The following is a 22,661-nucleotide window of genomic DNA, read 5'->3' on the forward strand; positions in this document are numbered from 1 at the left end:
CCTGGGGTAGATACAGGGTAATCAGGTTGTCCCACGTGAGGCTCACAGTTAATCCCCGTTTTACAGATGAGGTAACTGAGGCAGAGAGAAGTGAAGTGACTTGCCCACAGTCACACAGCTGACTAGTTGCAGAGCTGGGATTCGAACCCATGACCTCTGACTCCCAAGCCCGGATCTTTCCACTGAGTCACGCTGCTTCTCTGACAGACGTATTCCCTGCCCACAGCAAACCTACAGTCTAGAGGACAGACATAAATAGAAATAAATAAATGGCAGATAAGTACCAAAGCGCTCCGGGGCTGGGAGAGGGGAGTGAATGAAGGGAGTAGGTCAGGGCAACGGAGAAAGGCGAGGGAGAAGAGGAAAGGAGGGCTTAGCCAGGGAAGGCCTCTTGGAGGAAATGTGCCTTCAATAAGGCATTGAGGGGGGGAGAGTATACGTCTGTCGGGTTTGAGGAGGGAAGGAGTGCCGGGCCAGAGGCAGGACAAGGGGTAGAGGTCGGTGGTGAAAGAGACGAGATCGAGGCACAAAAAGACAACATTAGAGGAGCCGAGTATGTGGGCTGGGTTATAATAGGAGAGGAGCAAGGTGAGGTAGGAGGGGGCAAAGTGATTGAGTGTTTTAAAGCCGATGGTGAGGAGTTTCTGTTTGATACGGAGGTGGATGGGCAACCACCGGAGGTTCTTGAAGAGAGGGGGAACACGGCCTGAGCGTTTTTTGTGGAAAATTGATCCGGACAGCAGCGGGAAGTAGGGGCTGGACTGGGGAGAGACGGAAGGCAGGGAGGTCAGCAAGAAGGCAGTCATGGAGGAAGGATAGAATAAATGATTGGAATTTTAAAAAAGTATTTGTAAATCACTTACTATGTGCTGAGCACTATTCTAAGCACAAGGGTAGATACAAGGTAATCAGGTTGTCCCACATGGGGCTCACAGTCTTAATCCCCATTTTACAGATGAGGGAAGTGAGGCACAGAGAAGCGAAGTGACTTGCCCAAAATCACACAGCTGACAAGCGGCGGAGTCGGGATTAGGACCCATGACCTCTGACTCCCAAGCCCGGGCTCTTTCCACTAAGCCACGCGTCTGGATGCGGAGGAGAGGGGGGATTTTAGTGATGTCGTGAAGGTTGAACCGACAGGATTTAATGAAGAATTGAATATGTTGGATGAATGAGAGAGAAGGGTCAAGGATAATGCCTAGGTTACAGGCTTATGAGACAGGAAGGATGGTGGTGGCGTCTACAGTGATGGGGAAGTCACGGGGAGGACAGGGTTTGATGGGGGAAAAAAATGATAGTATTTGTTATGTGCTTACCGTGTGCCAGGCACTGTACTAAGCACTGCGGTGGTTACGAGAAAATCGGGTCCGACACAGCCCCTGTCCCACGTGGGGCTCTCAGTCTCAATCTCCATTTTTCAGATGAGGTAACCTAGGCCCAGAGAAGCGAAGCGACTTACCTGAGGTCACACGGCAGACAGGTGGCAGAGCCCGACTTAGAACGCATGACCTTCCGACTCCCAGGCCCGTGCTCTGCCGCTTCCTAAGAAGATGAGAAGTTCCATTTTAAGTTGGAGGTGACGGGAGGACACCCAAGTAGAGATGTCTTGAAGGTCGGAGGAGACGTGAGACTGCAGAGAGGGAGAGCGATCGGGGCTGGAGAGGGAGATTTGGGAATCATCAGCATAGCGGTGGTAGTTGAAGCCGTGGGAGCGAATGAGCTTTCCAAGGAGTTGGGAGTAGATGGAGAAGAGAAGGCTTCGGACAAGTCACTAAACTTCCTAGTGCCAGTTTCCTCAGCTGCGGAATGGGGGTTCAATCCCGGCTCTGCCCTCCCACTTGAGACCGTGAGCCCCGTGAGGGGCAGGAACCGTGTCTGACCTGGTATCTGCCCCAGTGTTTCTTAGTACAGTGCTTGGCACACGGTAAGCGCTTAACAAGCGATTATTATTATTAGTAGTAGTAGTAATATCCGTCCAGTTGCAGGCCGCGGCATGATGTAGTGGATAGAGCCCGGGCCTGGGAATCAGAAAGCCATGGCTTCTAATTCCGGCTCCGTCACTTGTCTGCTGTGTGGCCTTGGGCAAGTGACTTCATTTCTCTGTGCCTCAGTTATCTCGTTTGTAAAGAAGCACTTTGGCCCAGTGGAAAGAGCACGAGCTGGGGAGTCAGAGGTCATGGGTTCAAATCCCGACTCCACCGCTTGTCAGCTGTGTGACTTGGGGCGAGTCACTTAACTTCTCTGTGCCTCACTTATCTCATCTGTAAAATGGGGATGAATACTAATGATAATAATGCTGGTATTTGTTAAGCACTTACTAGGTGCAGAGCACTGTTCTAAGTGGCTGGGGTAGATACAGGATAATCAGGTTGTCCCTCGTGAGGCTCACAGTTAATCCCCATTTTACAGATGAGGTGACTGAGGCCCAGAGAAGTTAAGTGACTTGCCCAAGGTCACACAGCTGACAAGTGGCAGAGCTGGGATTCAAACCCATGACCTCTGACTCCCAGGCCCGGGCTCTTTCCACTGAGCCACGCCGCTGTGAGCCCCACGTGGGACAACCAAATCACTTTGTATCCTCTCCAGCGCTTAGAACGGTGCTTTCCACTTAGTAAGTGCTTTACATATGCCATCGTTATTATATTATTATTATCATTAAAATGTAAGGCCTTGAGCAAGTCACATCACTTCTCTGTGCCTCAGTTGCCTCGTAATAATAATAATAATGATGGTATTTGTTAAGAACTTACTACGTGCCGAGCGCTGTTCTAAGCGCTGGGGGGATACAAGGTAATCAGGTTGTCCCAGGTGGGGCTCACAGTCTCAATCCCCATTTTACAGATGAAGGAACTGAGGCCCAGAGAAGTGAAGTGACTTGCCCAAAGTCACCCAGCTGACTAGTGGCAGAGCCGGGATTAGAACCTATGACCTCTGACTCCCAAGCCCGGGCTCTTTCCATTGAGCCACGCACTTCTTGAATATGGGGTTTGAGACAGTGAGCCCCCATGTGGGCCAGAGACTGTGTCCAACCTGCTTAGCTTGTATCCACCCCAGCGCTTAGTACAGTGCCCGGTACATAGTCAGCCCTTACCCAATGCCATCGTTATTATTATTATTATTGACAAGGGCTTTGTTGACTTTGGCTATTTCGCACAGTGAAGCCCTTTCAGGAAAGCAGTTGGAGCTGGAAAATGTCATTCATTCATTCATTCATTCATTTATTCATTCATTCAATAGTATTTATTGAGCGCTTACTATGTGCAGAGCACTGTACTAAGCGCTTGGAATATACAATTCGGCAACAGAGACGATCCCTGCCCAATGACGGGCTCACAGTCTAATCGGGGGAGACAGACGGACAAAAACAAGACAACATCATCACGATAAATAGAATCGAGGGGAGATACACCTCATTAACAAAATAAATAGGGGAATAAAAATATATACAAAGGAGCACGGTGCTGAAGGGAGGGGAAGGGTGAAGTGCCGGGGGTGGGGGGAGGCCCGGATCCCTGTCTTGCCTCTCCCAGAGTTGGCACCAAGAAGTGCGGCGTTCCACTGGGAAAAGGTAGGACCGGATTCCAGATCCGCGACTTGGATTTTCCCTGGGCTCTGGGCCTTCTTTAGGAGACTGCCGCCCTCTCCTGGCTTCAGGTGGATTTATGTAGTTGGGACTAGTTCAAGTAATAATAATAATAATAATAATAATGGTTATTAATAATATTTGTGAAGCATAGAACGATAAATGATTAGATTAATATGGTAGCCATTTGGATGCAGAGGAAAGGGCGGTTTTGAATAGTAATAATGTTGGTATTTGTTAAGCGCTTACTATGGGCAGAGCACTGTTCTAAGCGCTGGGGTAGACAGAGGGTAATCAGGTTGTCCCACGCGAGGCTCACAGTTAATCCCCATTTTACAGATGAGGGAACTGAGGCACAGAGAAGTCAAGTGACTTGCCCACAGTCACACAGCTGCCAAGTGGCAGAGCCGGGAGTCGAACCCATGACCTCTGACTCCGAAGCCCAGGCTCTTTCCACTGAGCCACGCTGCTTTTTAGTGATGCTGCGAAGCTTGAGCCTTCAGGATTTAGTGATGGATTGAATCTGTTGGGTGAATGAGAGAGAGGAGTCAAGGATAATGCCAAGGTTACAGGTTATGAGACAGGAAGGATGGTGGTGGCGTCTACAGTGATGGGGAAGCCGCGGGGAGGACGGGGTTTGATGGGAAAAAAATGATGGTATTCGTTACGAGCTTACTGTGTGCCAGGCCCTGGGGTAGATACGATCAAATGGGTCTGGACACAGTCCCTGGCCCACGCGGGGCTCACTGTCTCAAGCCCCATATTACAGATGAGGCAACTGAGGCACGGCAAAGGAAAGTGACTTGCTCAAGGTCACACAGCAGACAAGTGGCGGAGCCGGAATTAGAACCCATGACCTTCTGACTCTTCTCTACCCTGGCTGCTTCCCTTCCCTCCCTCCCCAAAACTGTGATTCCCTCTTTCCCATGCATCTTTTCCCATTCGGGAGCTATTGGGATCCATAGAAAGAAAACTGCAGCTGTTGATAGGGCGGTGATAGATACCGTGGATTCTCCCGTGGAGCTCGCTTTTGCTAGTCCGGGGCGGTTTTGGTAGGACGAGAATCCTTCCGGCATTGGATCCTGTGTGTCCCTAGGATTCATTCAATCGTATTGATTGAGCGCTTACTGTGTGCAGAGCACTGTACTAAGCGCTTGGAAAGTACAATTCAGCAACAAATAGAGGTAATCCCTACCCGATCATGGGCTCACAGTCTAGTAGCATAAGGCGATCATCAGGCATGTCCCATAAAACTATAGAATGATTTGCTTTGGCAATATAGACATTATGGCTGGTGGCTGAATATTATGGCTGGTGGCTGAATAAGAGCAGGATATTCAGTGATGTTATTCAAGCACTAGCCACATTCTCTCTATACCTCATTTGCTCTGATTGTTTCCAATACCAGACCAAAAGGGCAAATTCAGGAACAGAGAAAATGGGTTATTAAAGTTGTCTAAAAAGAAACGCAAAGGGATTTCAAGTACTTCATCCAAAGGTTTGAATCTCCTATATTATTTGAATAGGATAAGAAGCCCCTGTGAATTAGAATCAGTCAGTCTTATTTATTGAGCGCTTACTGGGTCGAGAGCACTGTACTGAGCCTTTTGGGGAGTACGGTCCAACAATAAACCGACACATTCCCTGCCCACAGATGCCTTTATCACAGTTCTCTAGGCAACTCAAAGCTCCTTAGAGATAATGTTGGTATTTGTTAAGCGCTTACTATGTGCAGAGCACTGTTCTAAGCACTGGGGTAGATACAGGGTCATCAGGTTGTCCCACGTGAGGTTCAGAGTCTTCATCCCCATTTTACAGATGAGGGAACTGAGGCCCGGAGAAGTGAAGTGACTTGCCCACAGTCACACAGCTGCCAAGTGGCAGAGCCGGGATTTGAACCCATGACCTCTGACTCCCAAGCCTGGGCTGTTGCCACTGAGCCACGCCGCTTCGCTCGTTCTGATAATGACTTCCTTCCCTGGGGGGTGAGATGGGAAGTGTTTCTTTGGTTGATATGGGAATAGAGGGGCGGAGGGAAAGGAAGAGAGAGAGGGAAGAGGCCGGGGGGGACGGGGAGAGAAGAAAATGAGAAAGAGAATGCATTGATTTGGGGCAGAGTATTAGCCAGTTCCTTTGACTGTGATGCTGAGTGATAACCAGCAGGCTTTACTATCAGTCATAGCATTTATTGTGTGTCCACTATGTGCAGAGCAGCGTATTAAAACACTTAGGAGAGGGCAATAATTAAAATATTGGTATTTGTTAAGCGCTTACTATGTGCAGAGCACTGTTCTAAGCACTGGGGTGGATACAGGGTCATCGGGTCGTCCCACGTGAGGCTCACAGTCTTCATCCCCATTTGACAGACGAGGGAACTGAGGCACAGAGAAGTTAAGTGACTTGCCCACAATCACACAGCTGACAAGTGGCAGAGTAGTAGTCACTATCTCTGTCTTCAAGGAGCCTACAATGTAGCCAAGGTCCTTGGTTCGTTGTGGGCAGGGAACGGGGCTACCGGCTCTGTGTGTTGTACTCTCCCAAGCGTTTAATACGGTGCCCTGCACACAGAAAGCGCTCAATAAATGCAGTGGCTATTTGTACTTGCCATCGAAGTCACCCGTTTGCTTTGTGACCTTGGGCTGGTTTCTTGTCCCGGTGTCAGCCACCTGGCTGCAGTGTTGCCTTGGGCAGTTCACTTCACTGTGCCTCAGTTATCTCAGCTGTAAAACGGGGGTTAAGTCTGTGACACCTTGTATTTTTATTGTTATTTGTTAAGCGCTTACTATGTGCCGAGCACTGTTCTAAGCGCTGGGGTAGACATAGGGGAATCAGGTTGTCCCACGTGGGGCTCACAGTCTTAATCCCCATTTTACAGATGAGGGAACTGAGGCACAGAGAAGTTAAGTGACTTGCCCACAGTCACACAGCTGACAAGTGGCAGAGCTGGGATTCGAACTCATGAGCCCTGACTCCAAAGCCCGTGCTCTTTCCACTGAGCCACGCTGCTTCTCTAACCCCAGTGCCTAGAACAGTGCTTGGCACATAGTAAGCCCTTAACAAATACCATAATCATAATAGCTGATTATTATTAATTATTAAAACAAGTTTTCAGTCTGGAGGGGGAGGACAAATCCCACCCTGCTGCTTGGGGAAGCAGTGTGGTCTAGTGGCTAGAACACGGGCCTGGGAGTCAGAAGGACCGGGGTTCTAATTCCAGCTCTGCCACTTGTCTGCTGTGTGACCCTGGGCAGGTCGCTTCTCTGTCCCTCGGTTCCCTAATCTGTAAAATGGGGATTACAACTGTGAGTCCCACATGGGATATGGACTGTGTCTAACCTGATTACCTTAACAAATACCAATAAAAACAAAACAAAAACCAGTTATTACTTTTTTTCTTTCATGCCACCCCTCGGTGCAATCCTGACTTTAAAAGCCTGTAGAGGTTGCCTATCCACATCTGCATCAAACAGAAACTTGTTACTGCCAGGTTTAAGGCACTCGATTAGCTCATCCCAAGCGGGCAATCATATTTATTGAATGCTTACTGTGTGCAGAGCACTGTACTAAGCACTTAAACTCACTGACCTCAACTAAGCTACTTAAACTTGCTGACCTACTGCAATCCAACTCACACACGCCACTCCGCTAACACAAACCCACTGTCTGTACCTTTATCTTGTCTTTTTTTATCCATTCAATTGGTTCAATTCTATTTATTGAACAATTAGTGTGTGCAGAGTATTGTACTTAGAGAAGCAGCGTGGCTCAGCGGAAAGAGCCCGGGCTTGGGAGTCAGAGGTCATGGGTTCGAATCCCAGCTCTGCTACTAGTCAGCTCTGTGACTGTGGGCAAGTCACTTCACTTCTCTGGGCCTCAGTTCCCTCATCTGTAAAATGGGGATTAACTGTGAGCCTCACGTGGGACAACCTGATCACCCTGTATCTACCCCAGCACTTAGAACAGTGCTCTGATCATAGTAAGCGCTTAACAAATACCAACAGTACTAAGTGCTTAAAATTGGATTGGACAAAGTCCCTGTCCCACATCGGGCTCACGGTTTTATTCCCTATTTTACAGAAGAGGGAACCGAGGCACAGAGAAGTAAAGTGACTCGTCCAAAGTCACACGACAGATAAGTGCCGGAGCCGGGATTAGAACGCAGGTCCTCCTGATTCCCAGGCCCGCGCTCTATCCACAAGGCCACGCTGCCCCGTCGACCCTTTGCACACATCCTCTTTATGACCTGGAACGCCCTCCCCTTTCATTTCCATCAGACTGCAGCTCTTCCCACCTTTAGAACCCTCCAAAAATCAAATATCCTACAAGAGCCACTAAATCCTTTATTTCCCCTAGCTATCCTCCCCTCTTTGTCAACCATGAGCTTGACTGTGTACACTTTGATTCTCACCCCAGCCCTACAATGCTTGGATGAATATCCTTTTACTTTACCATTTTCTCTACCCCCAATCCATTTCAATGTCTGCCTCCCCCCTCATCAATTAATTAATTATTATTGTATTTGTTAAGCGCTTTCTATGTGCCAAGCACCGTTCTAAGCGCTGGGGTAGATACAAGGTCATCAGGTTGTCCCACGTGGGGCTCACGGTCTTAATCGCCATTCTCCAGATGAGGCAACTGAGGCACAGAGAGGTTAGGTGTTTGACACACGGTAAGCGCTTAATACCTTCATTATTATTATTATTATTATTAAGGGGCTCTAGACCGTAAACATCTTATGGGCAGGGATCGCATCTACCAACTCTGATGTATTATTCTTTCCTGAGTGACTTTCAGCTCTTTGTAGGCATGGAGCGTGTCCATTTATTGTTGTAATGTACTCTCCATAGAGCTTAGTACAGTGTTCGGCGTACAGTGAGCGCTCAATAAATATCACTGATGGATGAATGAGGAGTGTGTAGCTGTGTTACAGTTCTCAGTCACCCAGGGAAACAGTAATAATAATAATAATGGTATTTGTTAAGTGCTTACTGTGTGTCAGGCACTGTTCTAAGCACTGGGATAGATACAAGCTAATCAGGTCGGACGCAGTCCCCGTCCCACACGGGGCTCACAGTTTTAATCCCCGTTTTCCAGATGAGGTAACCGAGGCCCAGAGAAATGAAGTGCCTTGCCTAAGGTCACACAGCAGACAAGTGACGGAGTCAGGATTAGAACCCATGACCTTTTGACTCCCAGGCCTGTGCTCTATCCACTACGCCATACTGCTTCCCGGTAATAATAATAATGATAATAATCCTAGCAACAATAGTAACTGCGGTATTTGTTGAGCGCTTGCTACGTGCCAGGCACTGTTCTAAACACTGGGGTAGATACAAGCTAATCAGGCCGGACGCAGTCCCTGTCCCACACAGGGCTCACAGTTTTAATCCCCGTTTTCCAGATGGGGTAACTGAGGCCCAGAGAAATGAAGTGACCAGCCCAAGGTCACACAGCAGACAAGTGGCGGAGCCGGAATTAGAACCCCCCCCCCCCCCCCCCCCCCCCCCCCCGTCCTTCTGACTCCCGGGCCCGGCCTTTTTCCAGGAGACCCCACCGCTTCTCTCTCTTTACACATACAAGAGTCCAGTACAGGAAGTGTGATTTACAAAGGCGTTTATTAGGGAGGAAGGGGGTGAGGGGGTGGGGAGGGGTCATAGTTCGTAAATGACCGGCAGGTGTGAGCTGCCAGCCCGGGGTATCCCGGGGTGGAGGCCGGTGCCGGAGAAGCCCGGGGCCGTGTGGAGGCCCGGGGCTCCGGTCCGCCTCTCGGCCTGCGGCTCCCGCTCGTCCGACGCCTCGGCCCCCGGGCTGCCGGACCACTTCGGCTCGCAGACCTTGTCCTTGGGGCCGCCCCCGGCCTTGCCCGCTTCCGCCTGTCCGAGGGGGGCCGGGGCGGCGGAGGCCGGACCGCTCCTCCGCGGACCGTCCCTCCCGGCCGGCCGTTTGGGCCTCCACTCCCCGAAGAGCCAGTCCAAGGGGTCGACGCCGCCGGCCAGAGTCAGGACGGGGAGGTGCCGCCCGGCCAGCGGAGCCGCGACGGCCCCGGCCGGGGGCGGGCGGGCCTTCTCGCCGGGTCTGGCGGAGGCCGTGCGGGCCGGAAGCTTCCCCCTGGTCCTGTGGGCCCGGGCCGGCCGCACCGGGCCACCCGCGGCCTCCTCGGGGCCCGAGGTGGGCTGGGCCAGCCGGCGGATGGACAGCACGTATTCGTCCAGGTCGCGGGAGGCCAAGAGGTCTCCGGAGGTCTCGGCCCGCTTCGCACACGCAGCTCCCAGAGACAACTCCTCCGCCAGTTCGCTGATGGGGGGCAGGTGGGCCACCGCCAACAGGAGTCTCGATCTCATAGCTTTGGGAGAAAAAGCAGATCCAACAGTGAGGCTCTGGGACGTCAGGCAGCATCGCGGTCTAGTCGGGGGAGGATGGACCTGGGCCTCGGGAGACCCGAGTTTCCAATCCCGGCTCTGCCGCTGGCCTGCTCTGTGACCTTGGCAAGTCGCACCGCTTCTCTGTGCCTCAGTTACCTCATCTGGACAATGGGCATGCGGTAGCTGTTCTCCCCATCTGGGAGAGGGGCAGGTCAGATTGGCACACAGTAAGTGCTGAATAAATTATTATCATCATCAACATCTCCCTAGAAGTAGAAATGGCGCTCAATAAATCCTGAACAAGACTACTGCCATCTTTTACCCAGTGACCACTTGCCATTCATAAGCTGTTGTTTTTTTCCGTACATCCGTCGCTGTTTCTTTTTATGCTCTCTGTTAAGCGCTCGCCGTGTGTCCAGCCCCGTACTAGGCTCTGGAGTCGATATAAGGTTATCGGGTTGGACACGGTGCCCGTCCCGTGCTGGGCTCAGTTTCCATCCCTATTTTAATCGAAGGATAGAGAAGCGAAGTGACATGCCCGAGGTCACCCAGCAGACGAGCGGCTCTGTTCCCGGGAAGCCTAATGGAACAGGGATCGTCCGTATCGAATATTTCCGAGCTGTAGTAAGTGCCTCCTAAGTGCCGAAATCAATTATTAAAAAGTCAGAATGACTCGACTGCTTGAAATCAAAGACGGGCCCTTTTCCCATTAAAGGAATGTCAAAATGAATCAATTACCCAGCGCGACAGCTTTCCAAGAACCTTCCAGGGAGCATCCCTGAGGAGAGAGTCTCCCAGGGCCGCTCTGGAGTAAACAGCGAATCGGGGAAAGTCAGCAGGTCCCCCCACTCTGAAGGGAGACCTACCGAGGCACCGAGAGCCCAAGGAAGGGAGCCCCAATCACTCAGCACCCCAGCCGAGGAAAGGTCTCGACGCGCCCGTCTTCTCCGCCGACGGTGGCCTTCAGCGTGGCAGCTGAGGAAGATTTTCCCCCTTCCACCGTCGGCCGAAACGAAGGGACGAGCTGCCAGGCTCGACCTCTCGGCGTTGCGGCTTCAAACGGGCCCCTGGTCTTACCTGCGCTAGATCCGAATCTGCGGTCGGTCTCCGGGCCGCTCCCTCGAGGAGCCGAACGCGTCCGTTCCCTGCCCGGGCCGGGGGGAAGGTTTGGCTTCGACCCTCGGTGAATGCGAGATGCAGAAATCCACAGCCGTCGTCTGTTCCGCCGCCGCTGCTTCTCTCCAGCCCGGCCCGGGAGCTGTCTGGCCACCGGCCCGGCGAGCCAAGGCTTTTATAAGCTCCCCCGGCCGTAAATGTCCGTCAGCCGGCTCCCCGAAATAGCCGCCCTCGTGGACACCCAGAACTCAGGAAGAGTCTCCGGAGGAAAACAGGCTGCGATTGGGCAGGGCTGCCTGTTCTGCCCCCCGCCTTGGTCTTGCAGTTCCATTTCCCGCCCCCCGGGATTCGCTCATTGTTTACCGTGGAGTAACGAGGCCGGCCCGGGCGGCTCCCCTCGGACGCTCCTCGAGGCCTCCGCTGCCCTGCCTCGCCCGGGCCCGGATTGGCCCGGGCACTTCAAACGGGGGGTTTTTCCGCCGGGAGCTAAAAACTGACTTCCATTGTTTCCTTCCACTACTTTCCCACAGAAACAGAAACGCTTTGGCGATTGTTGTTGGGTGGCGGGTTCGAGATGAATCCCCCACTCCCTCGGCCCCCCTGCCAGGTGGCTCCGTTGGCAGATAAACCCGGGTGACCCCGGGGGACTGTGGATTGGGAGCCAGCTCTAGCCCCTTCCCCCTCCCCACCCCCAGCCTCGCCGCCGGGTGCCAGTTTCCCCAGCTAACTGGCATAAAGCGTGGCTCGGTGGCAAGAGCCCGGGCTTGGGAGTCAGAGGCCGTGAGTTCTGATCCCGGCTCCGCCACTTGTCAGTTTTGCGACTTTGGGCAAGTCACTTCACTTCTCCGGGCCTCAGTTGCCTCATCTGTAAAGCGGGGATTAAGACTCTGAGCCCCACGTGAGATGACCTGATGACCTTGTATCTAGCCCAGTGTGTGCAACAGTGCTTGGCACATAGAAAGCGCTTAACAAATATCATTATTATTAGTAGTGATACTCTTCCAAACACGTAGTACAGTGTTCTACATTAAGTAGCACTCAAAAAAATGCCACTGATGGATAGATAAGAAGTAGGAAAACGGGACGTATACACGAGTTAGTGCTTTAAATAATAGGGCGTGCTTCGGGTTGTTTTCCTCTGCTCCCTCTACCCCCTCCCTTCACCTCTCCACAGCTAAACCCTCTTCTCCCCCCTTTCCCTCTGCTTCTCCCCCTCTCCCGTCCCATCCCCTCAGCACTGTACTAGTCCACTCAAATGTATATATCTTCATCACCCTATTTATTTTGTTTAATGAGATGTACGTCACCCTGATTCTATTTATTTGCTATCGTTTTAATGAGATGTTCATCCCCTTGACTCTATTGATTGCCATTGTTCTCGTCTGTCTTTCTCCCCCGATTAGACCGTAAGCCCGTCAAAGGGCAGGGACCGTCTCTATCTGTTGCCGATTTGTACATTCCAAGCGCTTAGTACAGTGCTCTTCACATAGTAAGCGCTCAATAAATACTATTGAATGAATGAAAGTGTGTAAATTTGGGGTGAGATGAAACCTGTATTAGGGGTGTCTTCTGGGGACAGCAGGGCTCGTACCATGAGCTAACGCTAGCCCAGAAGCTAGGAAATAGGAACTGAGGTTTGTGTCCTTTTTCTGGCTCTTCTACTGACTCCAGATGACCTCTGTGAATCATCTGACCTCTGAGTGTTTCAGCCTTTTGCAGTTAAACCGACCTACAAAATATTCTAACATAATCTGAAAGAAGCAGTTTTGGAGTTGTAAAATGGCTTTTAGGATATGGGCTACCAGGCCGGTAGGACCCACGGGTGCCCATCGGCCTTTCCTCTTAGCTGTTCCAGGTAGATGATCGCCTTACCATTTTTAGAAATGAGATGAAACGAAGTGATTAGTTCAAGGAGAAGCTTGATGTGGACCGAGGGTGGAAATGTGAGGAGTTGTGTTTTGAACGTGGTCAGTTTGGGGCGTAAGTGGGGATCATTCCAGGGGGGCATCTTCCTGTGGTGCCCTTGCAGGCATCTAATAGAGTAGGCTCAGTCCAGTTGATAAGCTGAAATTATTCATTCATTCAATCGTATTTATTGAGCACTTCACTGTGTGCAGAGAACTGTATTGAGTACTTGGGAGAGTCCAATACAACACTAAATAGTCACATTCCCTGCCCAGTGAGCTCACAGTCCCTACCAGGATCACCAGGGAGCCCCCACACCAGGGCAAACCACAGGCTGAGGACCTCCACAGGTGCCCGGGCCTGGGAGTCAGAAGATCGTGGGTTCTAATCCCATCTCCCTCCACTTGTCAACTCTGTGACCTGGAGGAAGTCACTTCACTTCTCTGGGCTTCAGTGACCTCATCTGTAAAATGGGGATCGAGACTGGGAACCCAACGTGGGACAGGGACTGTGTCCAACCTGATTCGCTTGTATCCACCCCAGCGCTTAGTACAGTGTCTGGCACATAGAAGGCACTTAACAAATACCATAATTAGTATTATTATTGTTAGTGGAAAGAGCACCGGTCTGGGAGTCAGAGGATCTGGGATTCTAATTTGTTGGCTCTTTGACCTTGGGCAAGTCATTTCACTTTTCTGTGCTTCAGTTACTCATCTGCAAAATGGGGATTAATGCTGGGAGCCCCATGTGGGACATGGACTGTGTCCTACCTAATTATTCTGTGTCTACCCCAGCACTTAATTCGGTACCTGGCACATAGAAAGCAATCGACAAATACCATTAAAAAAATTGTGAGGAGTTTGGGCCGAGCTTGAGCTTAATAATTATAATTGTGATATTAATTCGTCACTCGTCGACTGCCGTCGGGTCGTTTCCTAGATAGCGACTTTATGGACTTACATACATAGAGTTTTCTTGGTAAAAAAACATATCGTGGAAGTGGTTTACCACTGTCTTCTTCCACGCAGTAAAAACTTAAGTCTCTACCGTTGTCTCTGATCAATATTTTGATCACCTGCCTTTGACTCTTTTCCATTCTGATGGGTGAATCGGCTCTGTCTGACGCCTCGGCTGAGACCTTTTCATTACGGGTAAGCCTGGTGAGAGAATATCCTGGCGAGAGAATATCTCTCGGTGGCATACCTCTAAGCTTCATCGGCGTACGTAAACTCTCCTGCCACGATGAGACTTTGATTCTGTAAAATGGGGATTAAAATTGCGAGACCCCGGTGGGACGTGGACCACGTCCCACCAACGGCTTGGCTCTGCCGTTGGGGACGGGGCTGGCTGGCCCATGGCTCTTCTTGGTGCTGCGTGAGAAAAACGTCGACACCCTCCTCCTCGGGAACGAGCATCGTAGTGAGTTTGGGGTTCTCCACTCAGGGGTGCTGGAAGGGAAATCGTGGCTGGAAAATGTGCCACCCCCCCGCCTCCGAGAAAGGCACCGTGTTAGAGAACTGCACGTGCAGTAGAAGGAAGAGGAGGAGGAGGAGGTTGAAAGAGGCACTGGGGAAGTCATTAGGCTGCTGGAAAACTCGGCCTCCTTGTGAAGTGGGAAGGGGTGTCCCCGGGCTTAAAGGGGGATGGTCAGGAGAGGGAAGTTTTCCCCCTCGGGCCTTCTGTTTCCTCCACCGGCGGCCTACGTGACTCACTGCATCTCAGCCGCCTCTGTGGCGAGCCCCTGACTCATCCGTTCGGTCCCCCAGCCTGGCCTGGGTCCGGTCGATCGGAGGACGCAGTGTGAGAGTGCACGGCTCAGGTTTCCTCTGGGGCCGGGGGGCGGCTGCCACCCCGCACGTAGAGAGAGGAGCTGGGTCGCGTGACCCCCGGGCTGCCCGCGGGCCGGCCGGCCACCCGGGCTCCAGGGAAGGCCGGGGCTCCCGGCTGACTGTCCGCGTGTGTCTGCGTGTCTGTGTGTGTCGGGGTCCCCCCGCCGCAGGAGGAGGGAGAGCTGGTCATCGAAGGACTACTCAACATCTCCTGGGGGCTCAGGCGGCCCATCCGGCTGCAGATGCAGGATGACAACGAGAGGATCCACTTGACGGCGCTGAGCTCGGGGAAGGCCGTCCCGGCCACGCTCAGTCAGTAAGTGGGTCGGGCCGGGGGAGGCCGGGATTCTCATGGGACCCGGGACCCTGTCCGGGCCTGGGGGACCGGGAACGGCTCTACCGATTCGGTTGTAGTTCACTTCCCCAAGCTCAATAAATACCATGAAAAATCATGGTATCTGTTAAGCGCTTACTATGTGCCAGGCACTGTTCTAAGCGCTGGGGTAGATAGAAGGGAATCTGGTTGGAAACAGTCCCTGTCCCACACGGGGCTCACAGTCTTAATCACCACGTTACAGATGAGGGAACTGATCCCCGGAGAAGTGAAGTGACTTGCCCCAGGTCACACAGCAAACACGTAGCAGAGCTAGGATTAGAACCCGTGACCTTCTGACTCTCAGGCCCTTGTTCTATCCGCTAGGCCGTGCTGGTTGACATGGGTTACGTACGCACACACGCATACATTCGTTTGAGAAGCGGCGTGGCTCAGTGGAAAGAGCCCGGGCTTGGGAGTCAGAGGTCGTGGGTTCTAATCCCGGCTCTCCCACTTGTCTTCTGTGTGACCTTGGGCAAGTCACTTAACTTCTCTGGGCCTCAGTTACTTCATCTGTCAAATGGGGATGAAGACTGTGAGCCCCGTGTGGGACAATCTGATTTCCTTGTATCTACCCCAGTGCTTAGAACAGTGCTTGGCACATAGTAAGCACTTAACAAATACCATCATTACTATTTTTGTGCATTCCAAGCGCTTAGTACAGTGCTCTGCACATAGTAAGCGCTCAGTAAATACTAGTGGATGGACGAGCCTGTAGCCGTGGCATTTTCCTTGACTTATCTCTCTCATTCAACCCACGAATTAAATGTGTCCCCAAATTCTGTCGGTTCAACCCTCACGACACCGCTAAAGTCCGCCCTTTCCCCCTCCATCCAAACTACTACGCCATTAATCCAAGCACTTATCCTGTTTGCCTTGATTACCGTATCAGCCTCCTTGCTGACCTCCCCGCCTCCTGTCTCTTCCCACTCCAGTCCATTCTTCTCTCTACTGCCCGGATCGTTTTTCTACCAAAAATTCGATCAGGTGGGACACAGACCCTGGCCCACATGGGGGCTCTCATTCTTAATCCTCATTTTACAGATGAGGGGACTGAGGCCCCGAGAAGAGGGAATGTGGAAAGGGCCTGGGCTTCGGAGTCAGAGGTCATGAGTTCGACTCCCGGCTCTGCCACTTGGCAGCTGTGTGACTGTGGGCTAGTCACTTCACTTCTCTGGGCCTCAGTTACCTCATCTGTAAAATGGGGATTAACCGTGAGCCTCACGTGGGACAACCCGATGACCCTGTATCTACCCCAGCGCTTAGAACAGTGCTCGGCACCTAGTAAGCGCTTAACAAATACCAACATTATTATTGCTTATTGTTGTATCGTACTCTCCCGAGCACGTAATGCAGTGCTCTGCACACAGTAAGCGCTCAGTAAATTTGGATGAATGAATGACGGTGAAGTGACTTGCCCGAGGTCACACAGCAGACAAGTGGTGGAGCCAGGACTTGAACCCCACCAGACCCATGCTCTCTCCACTAAGGCCATCCTGCTTCCCCATCGCTCGTTTTGGGTGGGGAATGTGTCTGTTTATTGTTATAGAGTATGTACTTTCCCAAGGGCTTAGTACAGAGCTTTGCCCTCAATAAATACAACTGAATGAGTGAATCAGAGAGAGCTTCTCTTTCACTTTCCTCCAAGTAGGACACATCATTCATTCAACTGTTTTTATTGAGCGCTTTCTGTGTGCAGAGCAACTGTACTGAGCACTTGGAAAGTACAATTTGGCAACAGATAGAGACAATTCCTACCCAACAACAAGCTCACAGTCTAGAAGGGGGGAGACGGACAACAGAACAAGAAAACAAGTGTACAGGCGTCAATAGCATGTATGTATGTGCATATATATATATATATATATATATATATATATATATAGGCATATACGTGTGTGTGTATATACTGTTATCATTATATCATATATTATAATATGATAATAGTATTTGTTAGGCGCTCTCTCTATGCCAAGCACAGAACTCAGCAATGGGGCAGGTATCAGATAAGCGCTTAGAACAGTGCTCGGCACATAGTAATCGCTTAACAAATACCAACATTCTCATTATTATTATTATAAGCGGAACGAATGTAGCCTCTGATCCTCCTGGGGCTAACAGCCTCAAGTGGTTGGAGAACATTTATTTAACTCCCCATTTTATAGACGAGGAAACCGAAGGAAAAACCAGCTCCGTGACTTGTCCAAAGTCACACCGCAGACAAGCCAGGATTAGAACCCAGGACTCCCGACTAGGCCCCTGCTTTTCCCACCAGGCCACATTGTTTTCTAATGAAACAACTTGGAGAAAAGCTGAGCCAAGCTGAGAAAAGTTCGTCATCCAAGAGCCATTCACCCAGGAGAGAAAGTCCCTGCCAGCCGGGGCTTGGTGGCGGGGTTCCAGCTTTTGACTCAGTGGGTCCGTGCTCTCTCCAGCGAGAATCGTCGCCGTGTGCTCATCTCCTTTCAGGAAGGAGCTGGTCCCCGAAGAAGGCAGAGAGACCCCCGAGGAGCCGGGCCCGAAGCGCCAGGACATCCCCCAGGACTCAAGTAGGGAAAACTGGAGCTCGGATGGAAGCGGGGCCCTGAACGCGAGGGCGGGGGGAGGCTCAGTGGGTGCTTGGGACACCTCCTCAAGTAGGACGAGGGGGTCCCTCCCCTCAGGGAGGGAGTGAATGAGGTGAAAGAAAGGTGGGGAGGCTCTGCAAAAGAAAGGGTCCCCTAGCGCTTACTCCCTCTTCCCAGCAGTGGGGAGGGGATTTGCCTTCACTTTCCTAATCTGTCAAATGGGGATTCGATACCTTCTATCGAATCTATCTATCTATCTATCTATCTATCTATCTATCTATCTATCATCTATCTAATCTATCTAGCCTTCCTACTGAGATTGTGACAGGGCCCGGGTCCAACCTGATAAGCTTGTATCTACCCCAGCACTTAGTTTAGTGCCTGGCACGTAGTAAGCGCTTCCCAAGTGCCATAAAAAAATACTATCGTAGAGCAGGTGACAACGAATGGGAAAATAGACGATCCGTCCACAGCTATTAAGATGGACGTCAGAGAAGGCATCCTTCGTTCTTTTAAGTATTTTCCCCAGGGCCGGCCCCGAGTCTGCTATCCCACCGGCGTGAGCCAGTTTTTGCATTTCTTCTAGTAGTATTTATTATTGAAACGATCCCAAGCCATCGTCCACCCAACGCACCCATCTCTCCATCCTTCTTCAACCAGCAGATTCGGTGAATGGGGAAGAGGAGATCCCGCAGTTGATGAGAACCAAGAGTGATGCAAGTTGCATGATACAAAGAAGATCAAAATACCGCCCGGTGGGAGAAGCTCAGAAGATCAGGCGGCATCGGTTCTCCATTAATGGGCATTTTTATAATCACAAGGTAATTTGTCTGGGACTCTTGAAAACCCGCGGATCCTTTTGCAATCAAGGAGAAGCACCTGGAGGTTAGAATATCTGGGTCCTAATCCCGCCTTCGCCATTTGCCTGCTGTGTGACCGCGGGCAAGTCATTTCGAGTCTCAGTTTCCTCAACTGCCAAATGGCAATTCAACACCTTTTCTCCCTCCTACTTGAATCTGAGCCCTGATTTAATATACTTGCATCTACCCTGGTGCTTAGAGCTTGGCGCATAGTAAGCGCTTAATAAATACTATAAAAAAATCTGCCCCCCTAGGCACTCTGTCTTCTATGGTTGGTTGAGGGGCATCATGATTATAAGGATAACAACATGGAGATTGTATAACCAAGCTTTTCAGGGCCCTGCAGAATCCTATATTTCGTTAATGAGAGGCAGTCCGGCTCAGTGGATAGAGTACGAGCCTGGGAAGACAGAGGACCTGGGTTCTAATCCCAGCTCCGTCACTTTTCTGTTGCGTGACCTTGAGCGAGTCACTTCGCTTCTTTCTGCCCCAGTTACCTCCTCTGCAGAATGGGGATTAAGACTGTGAGCCTCATGTGGGACACGGACAGTGTCCGACCTGATTACCCCGTAATCCCCAGGTCTTAGAACGGTGCCTGGCACATGCAAAGCGCTTAACAAATACCACAGTTATTATTAAATAATTATAAAAATAATAAATAAAACTAACAATGGTGTTCGTTAAGTGCTTACTGTGTGCCACGCACTGTTTAGATACAAGGTAAGCAGGTTATCCCACGTGGGGCTCAGAGTCTTAATCCCCGTTTTGCAGATGAGGTGGCTGAGGCACCGAGAAGTTAAGCGACTTGCCCAAAGTCACACAGCTGATAAGTGACTCCCAAGCCCGTGCTCTTTCCACTACTAATGAATTGGATTGCTCCTGTGAAGTTACTGTGGACTCCCTGTTAGGCCTTTTCACTTGAGCTTTCTGATTGTGTTTAATGTTCTCTTTTTAAACGTGTCACCCCCTCTGCTTTGTAAGCAAAGTGTATTGGCTTAAGGGCCTGTTCCCAGCCAGCTTTGCTGGCCCTTCCTTTTTCTCACATTGTCCCGTCCTCGGGAAAAAGTCTCCTTCAGCAAATTATGTCATTTGGTAAACAGTCGAAATGGCAAAAAAGGAAGCGAATTGTAAACGGTTGCTATAAATGGAACGAGGGGACTGGAGATAAGGGCACACGGTAGAGCTTAGAATAGATTGTTCTCAAACAGTTCATATCCTGAGAGATGAAATCAAAATGTTAAGTTCTTAATTAGCTGCTCCCAGCTTCCCCTTGTTGATTCATTTGTTGGTCTTGGACTTTAAATGGGACAAAGAGATTTCTCAGGATTGGGATTAGGCGGGGAGGAGTGTGTTTGTGTGTGGACAAGAGGGAAGGAGAACTAAGAAATCCATTTGGAGGATGGCTTTTTAAACAGTTAAGATCGCTGGTCTTAAGTTCCTCCAAAGGCTACATGCAGGAGGAATTTATTATTATGGTATTTGTTAAGCGCTTACTATGTGCAGAGCACTGTTCTACTGTTCTAAGCGCTGGGAGAGATACAGGGTAGTCACATTGATCCACGTGGGGCTCACATTTCTTAATCCCCATTTTTACAGATGAGGTAACTGAGGCACAGAGAAGCAAAGTGACTTGCCCAAGGTCACACAGCAGACAAGCGGCAGAGTCGGGATAAGAACCCACGACCTCTGACTTCCAAGCCCGGCCTCTTTCCACTGAGCCACGCTGCTCCTCTAAGGAGCAATGTACTTTGAACGTAGTTTGTACTTTGAAAAGGAAGAATGTACTTTGAACTTCAGTAGCCCAATACTCTCCCCACCTTCAAAAAACTCTCCTAAAATCCCACCTCCTAGAGGTCTTCCCTGACGAAACCCTTTATTTCTCCCTTCTCGGCCATGCGCCTCTTAAACGCTTTGCTACCTACCCCGCCCCCACAATATTTAGGTTAGTATTCGCATCCTCTGCTGTTTCCCCTACCCCTAACCTACTTTAATGTCTGCCTCCCCATCTAAACGGTAAGTTCCTTCTGGGCTGGGATCTTATCTTCCAACTATGTTTTATCGAACTTTCCCAAGCACTCAGTGTTGTTCTCTACACGCAATAAGCACTCGGTATCATCGATTGACCGATTGATCTTCTGGGAAATAACAACAGTCCATCTGGCCATGGCTTAAGAAGGGCTTCACAAGACTTAGCTGGAATTTCAGGAAGCCCAGTCTAGCTGAGGCCTTGTTGGTGCCTCAAACAACATTCATTCATTCATTCATTCAATAGTATTTAGTGAGCGCTTACTATGTGCAGCGCACTGTATTAAGCACTTAGAATGTACAATTCTGCAACAGATAGAAACAATCCCTGCCCATTGACGGGCTCACAGTCTAATCGGGGAAGACAGACTGACAAAAACAAGACAACTTAATCACGATAAATAGAATCAAGGGGCTGTCACTGCATTAACAAAATAAATAGGGTAATAAAATATATACAGATGAGCACAGTGCTGAGGGGAGGGGAAGAGAGAGGGGGAGGAGCAGAGGGAAAGGGGGCTTAGCTGGGGGGAGGTGAAGGGGGGAAGAGGGAGGGAGCGGAGGGCAGTGGGGGAGCAGAGAGGGAGCAGAGGGAGCAGAGGGAAAAGGGGAAGCTCAGCCCGGAAAGGCCTCTTGGAGGAGGTGAGCTCTCAGTAGGGCTTTGAAGAGGGAAAGAGAGTGAGTTTGGCGGAGATGAGGAGGGAGGGCGTTCCGGGACCGCGGGAGGACGTGGCCCGGGGCTCGACGGCGGGATGGGAGAGAACGGGGGACGGCGAGGAGGTGGGCGGCGGAGGAGCGGAGCGTGCGGGGTGGGCGGTGGAAAGAGAGATGGAGAGGTAGGAGGGGGCAAGGGGATGGACAGCCTTGAAGCCCAGAGTGAGAAGTTACTAAACTGACTAGGTGTTCATTCAGTTGTATTTATTGAGCGCTTACTATGTGCAGAGCACTGTGGAGAGGGGTCACCTGAAGTCTGAGTGAGCGTGGCCAGGTTGGCTTGAATTTCCTGTGGCCGCAGCCTTTTTTATCTGGACTCTTTCTGAGCCAAGCAAAACTTCAGTATTCCCACAAAACATCCAGGAGACTGGGGAAATTTAGGGACCCCTAAGCTATTCCCTGGAGCTAAGCTACCCTCTAGAGCGTGAGCTTGTTGTGGGGATTGAACTCTCCCAAGCGCTTAATGCAGTGCCCTGCACCCAGTAAGCGCTCAATTGATACGACTGAATGAATATGTTTGTTTATTCTTGTATTGTACTCTCCCAAGCCCTTAGTACAGTGCTCTGCACAAGATAAATGCTCAGTAAATGAAATTGAAGTTACACCGAAGGGAGAGCGAATAGGATGGAGAAATGAAGGGTTGTCAGGGAAGGCCTCCTGGAGGAGACTGAGCTCGCTGTGGGCAGGGAATGTGTCTGTTTGTTATTGTAGTGTGCTCTCCAAGTGTTTAGTACAGTGCTCTGCACCCAGTAAGAGCTCAATACAGTTGGATGGATGAATGAGTGAATGAGATACGATTTTAGTAGGGATTTGAATGATGATGATGACATTCGTTAAGCGCTTGCTATGTGTGAAGCACTGTTCTAAACGCTGGGGAGGATACAAGGTGATCAGGTCGTCCCACCTGGGGCTCACAGTCTTCATCCCCATTTTACAGATGAGGTCACTGAGGCACAGAGAAGTTACGTGACATGCCCAAAGTCACACAGCTGACAAACGGCGGAGCCGGGATTAGAACCTATGACTTCTGACTCCCAAGCCCGGGTTCTCTCCACTGAGCCACGCTGCTTCTCCAGGCAGGACGCCGTGTGACTTAGTGGAAAGAGCACAGGTCTAGGAGTCAGAGGACCTGGATTCTAATTCTCCTCTACCACTTGCCTGCTGTGTGATGCTGGGCAAGTCATTTACCTTCTCTATGGCTCAGTTTCCAGGAGAAGCAGGGTGGCTCGGTGGAAAGAGCACAGGCTTGGGAGTCAGAGGTCATGGGTTTGAATCCCGGCTCTACCCCTTGTCAGCTGTGTGACTGTGGGCAAGTCACTTAACTTCT

At 50.8% G+C, this 22,661-nt stretch overlaps 2 protein-coding genes across 8 annotated transcripts in view; one reads left to right on the top strand and one right to left on the bottom strand.

Annotated features, from left to right (window-relative positions):
- The window catches only part of RASSF4 (Ras association domain family member 4), a 101,422-nt gene that overhangs the window by 57,278 nt on the left and 21,483 nt on the right, over positions 1–22,661 (top strand). For 6 of the 7 annotated variants that reach the window (XM_029061387.1, XM_029061384.2, XM_029061386.2 and 3 more), the window contains exons 4-6: positions 14,966–15,111; positions 17,638–17,717; positions 18,396–18,556. In XM_029061387.1, coding sequence (XP_028917220.1) covers positions 14,966–15,111; positions 17,638–17,717; positions 18,396–18,556 — 387 coding nt within the window. The remainder of the gene's footprint in view (positions 1–14,965; positions 15,112–17,637; positions 17,718–18,395; positions 18,557–22,661) is intronic. The other variant, XM_029061390.2, reaches the window with a different exon arrangement.
- Positions 9,180–11,280, bottom strand: DEPP1 (DEPP1 autophagy regulator). Its single transcript, XM_007657240.3, has 2 exons — positions 11,023–11,280; positions 9,180–9,926 (listed from the first exon to the last, which is right to left on the bottom strand). Exon 2 carries the CDS (start codon positions 9,922–9,924, stop codon positions 9,235–9,237), a length of 690 nt encoding a protein of 229 aa, XP_007655430.2. The 5' UTR covers positions 9,925–9,926; positions 11,023–11,280; the 3' UTR covers positions 9,180–9,234.

This window comes from Ornithorhynchus anatinus, chromosome 3 (assembly GCF_004115215.2).
Source record: "Ornithorhynchus anatinus isolate Pmale09 chromosome 3, mOrnAna1.pri.v4, whole genome shotgun sequence".
NCBI classification, from domain to species: Eukaryota; Metazoa; Chordata; class Mammalia; order Monotremata; family Ornithorhynchidae; genus Ornithorhynchus; species Ornithorhynchus anatinus.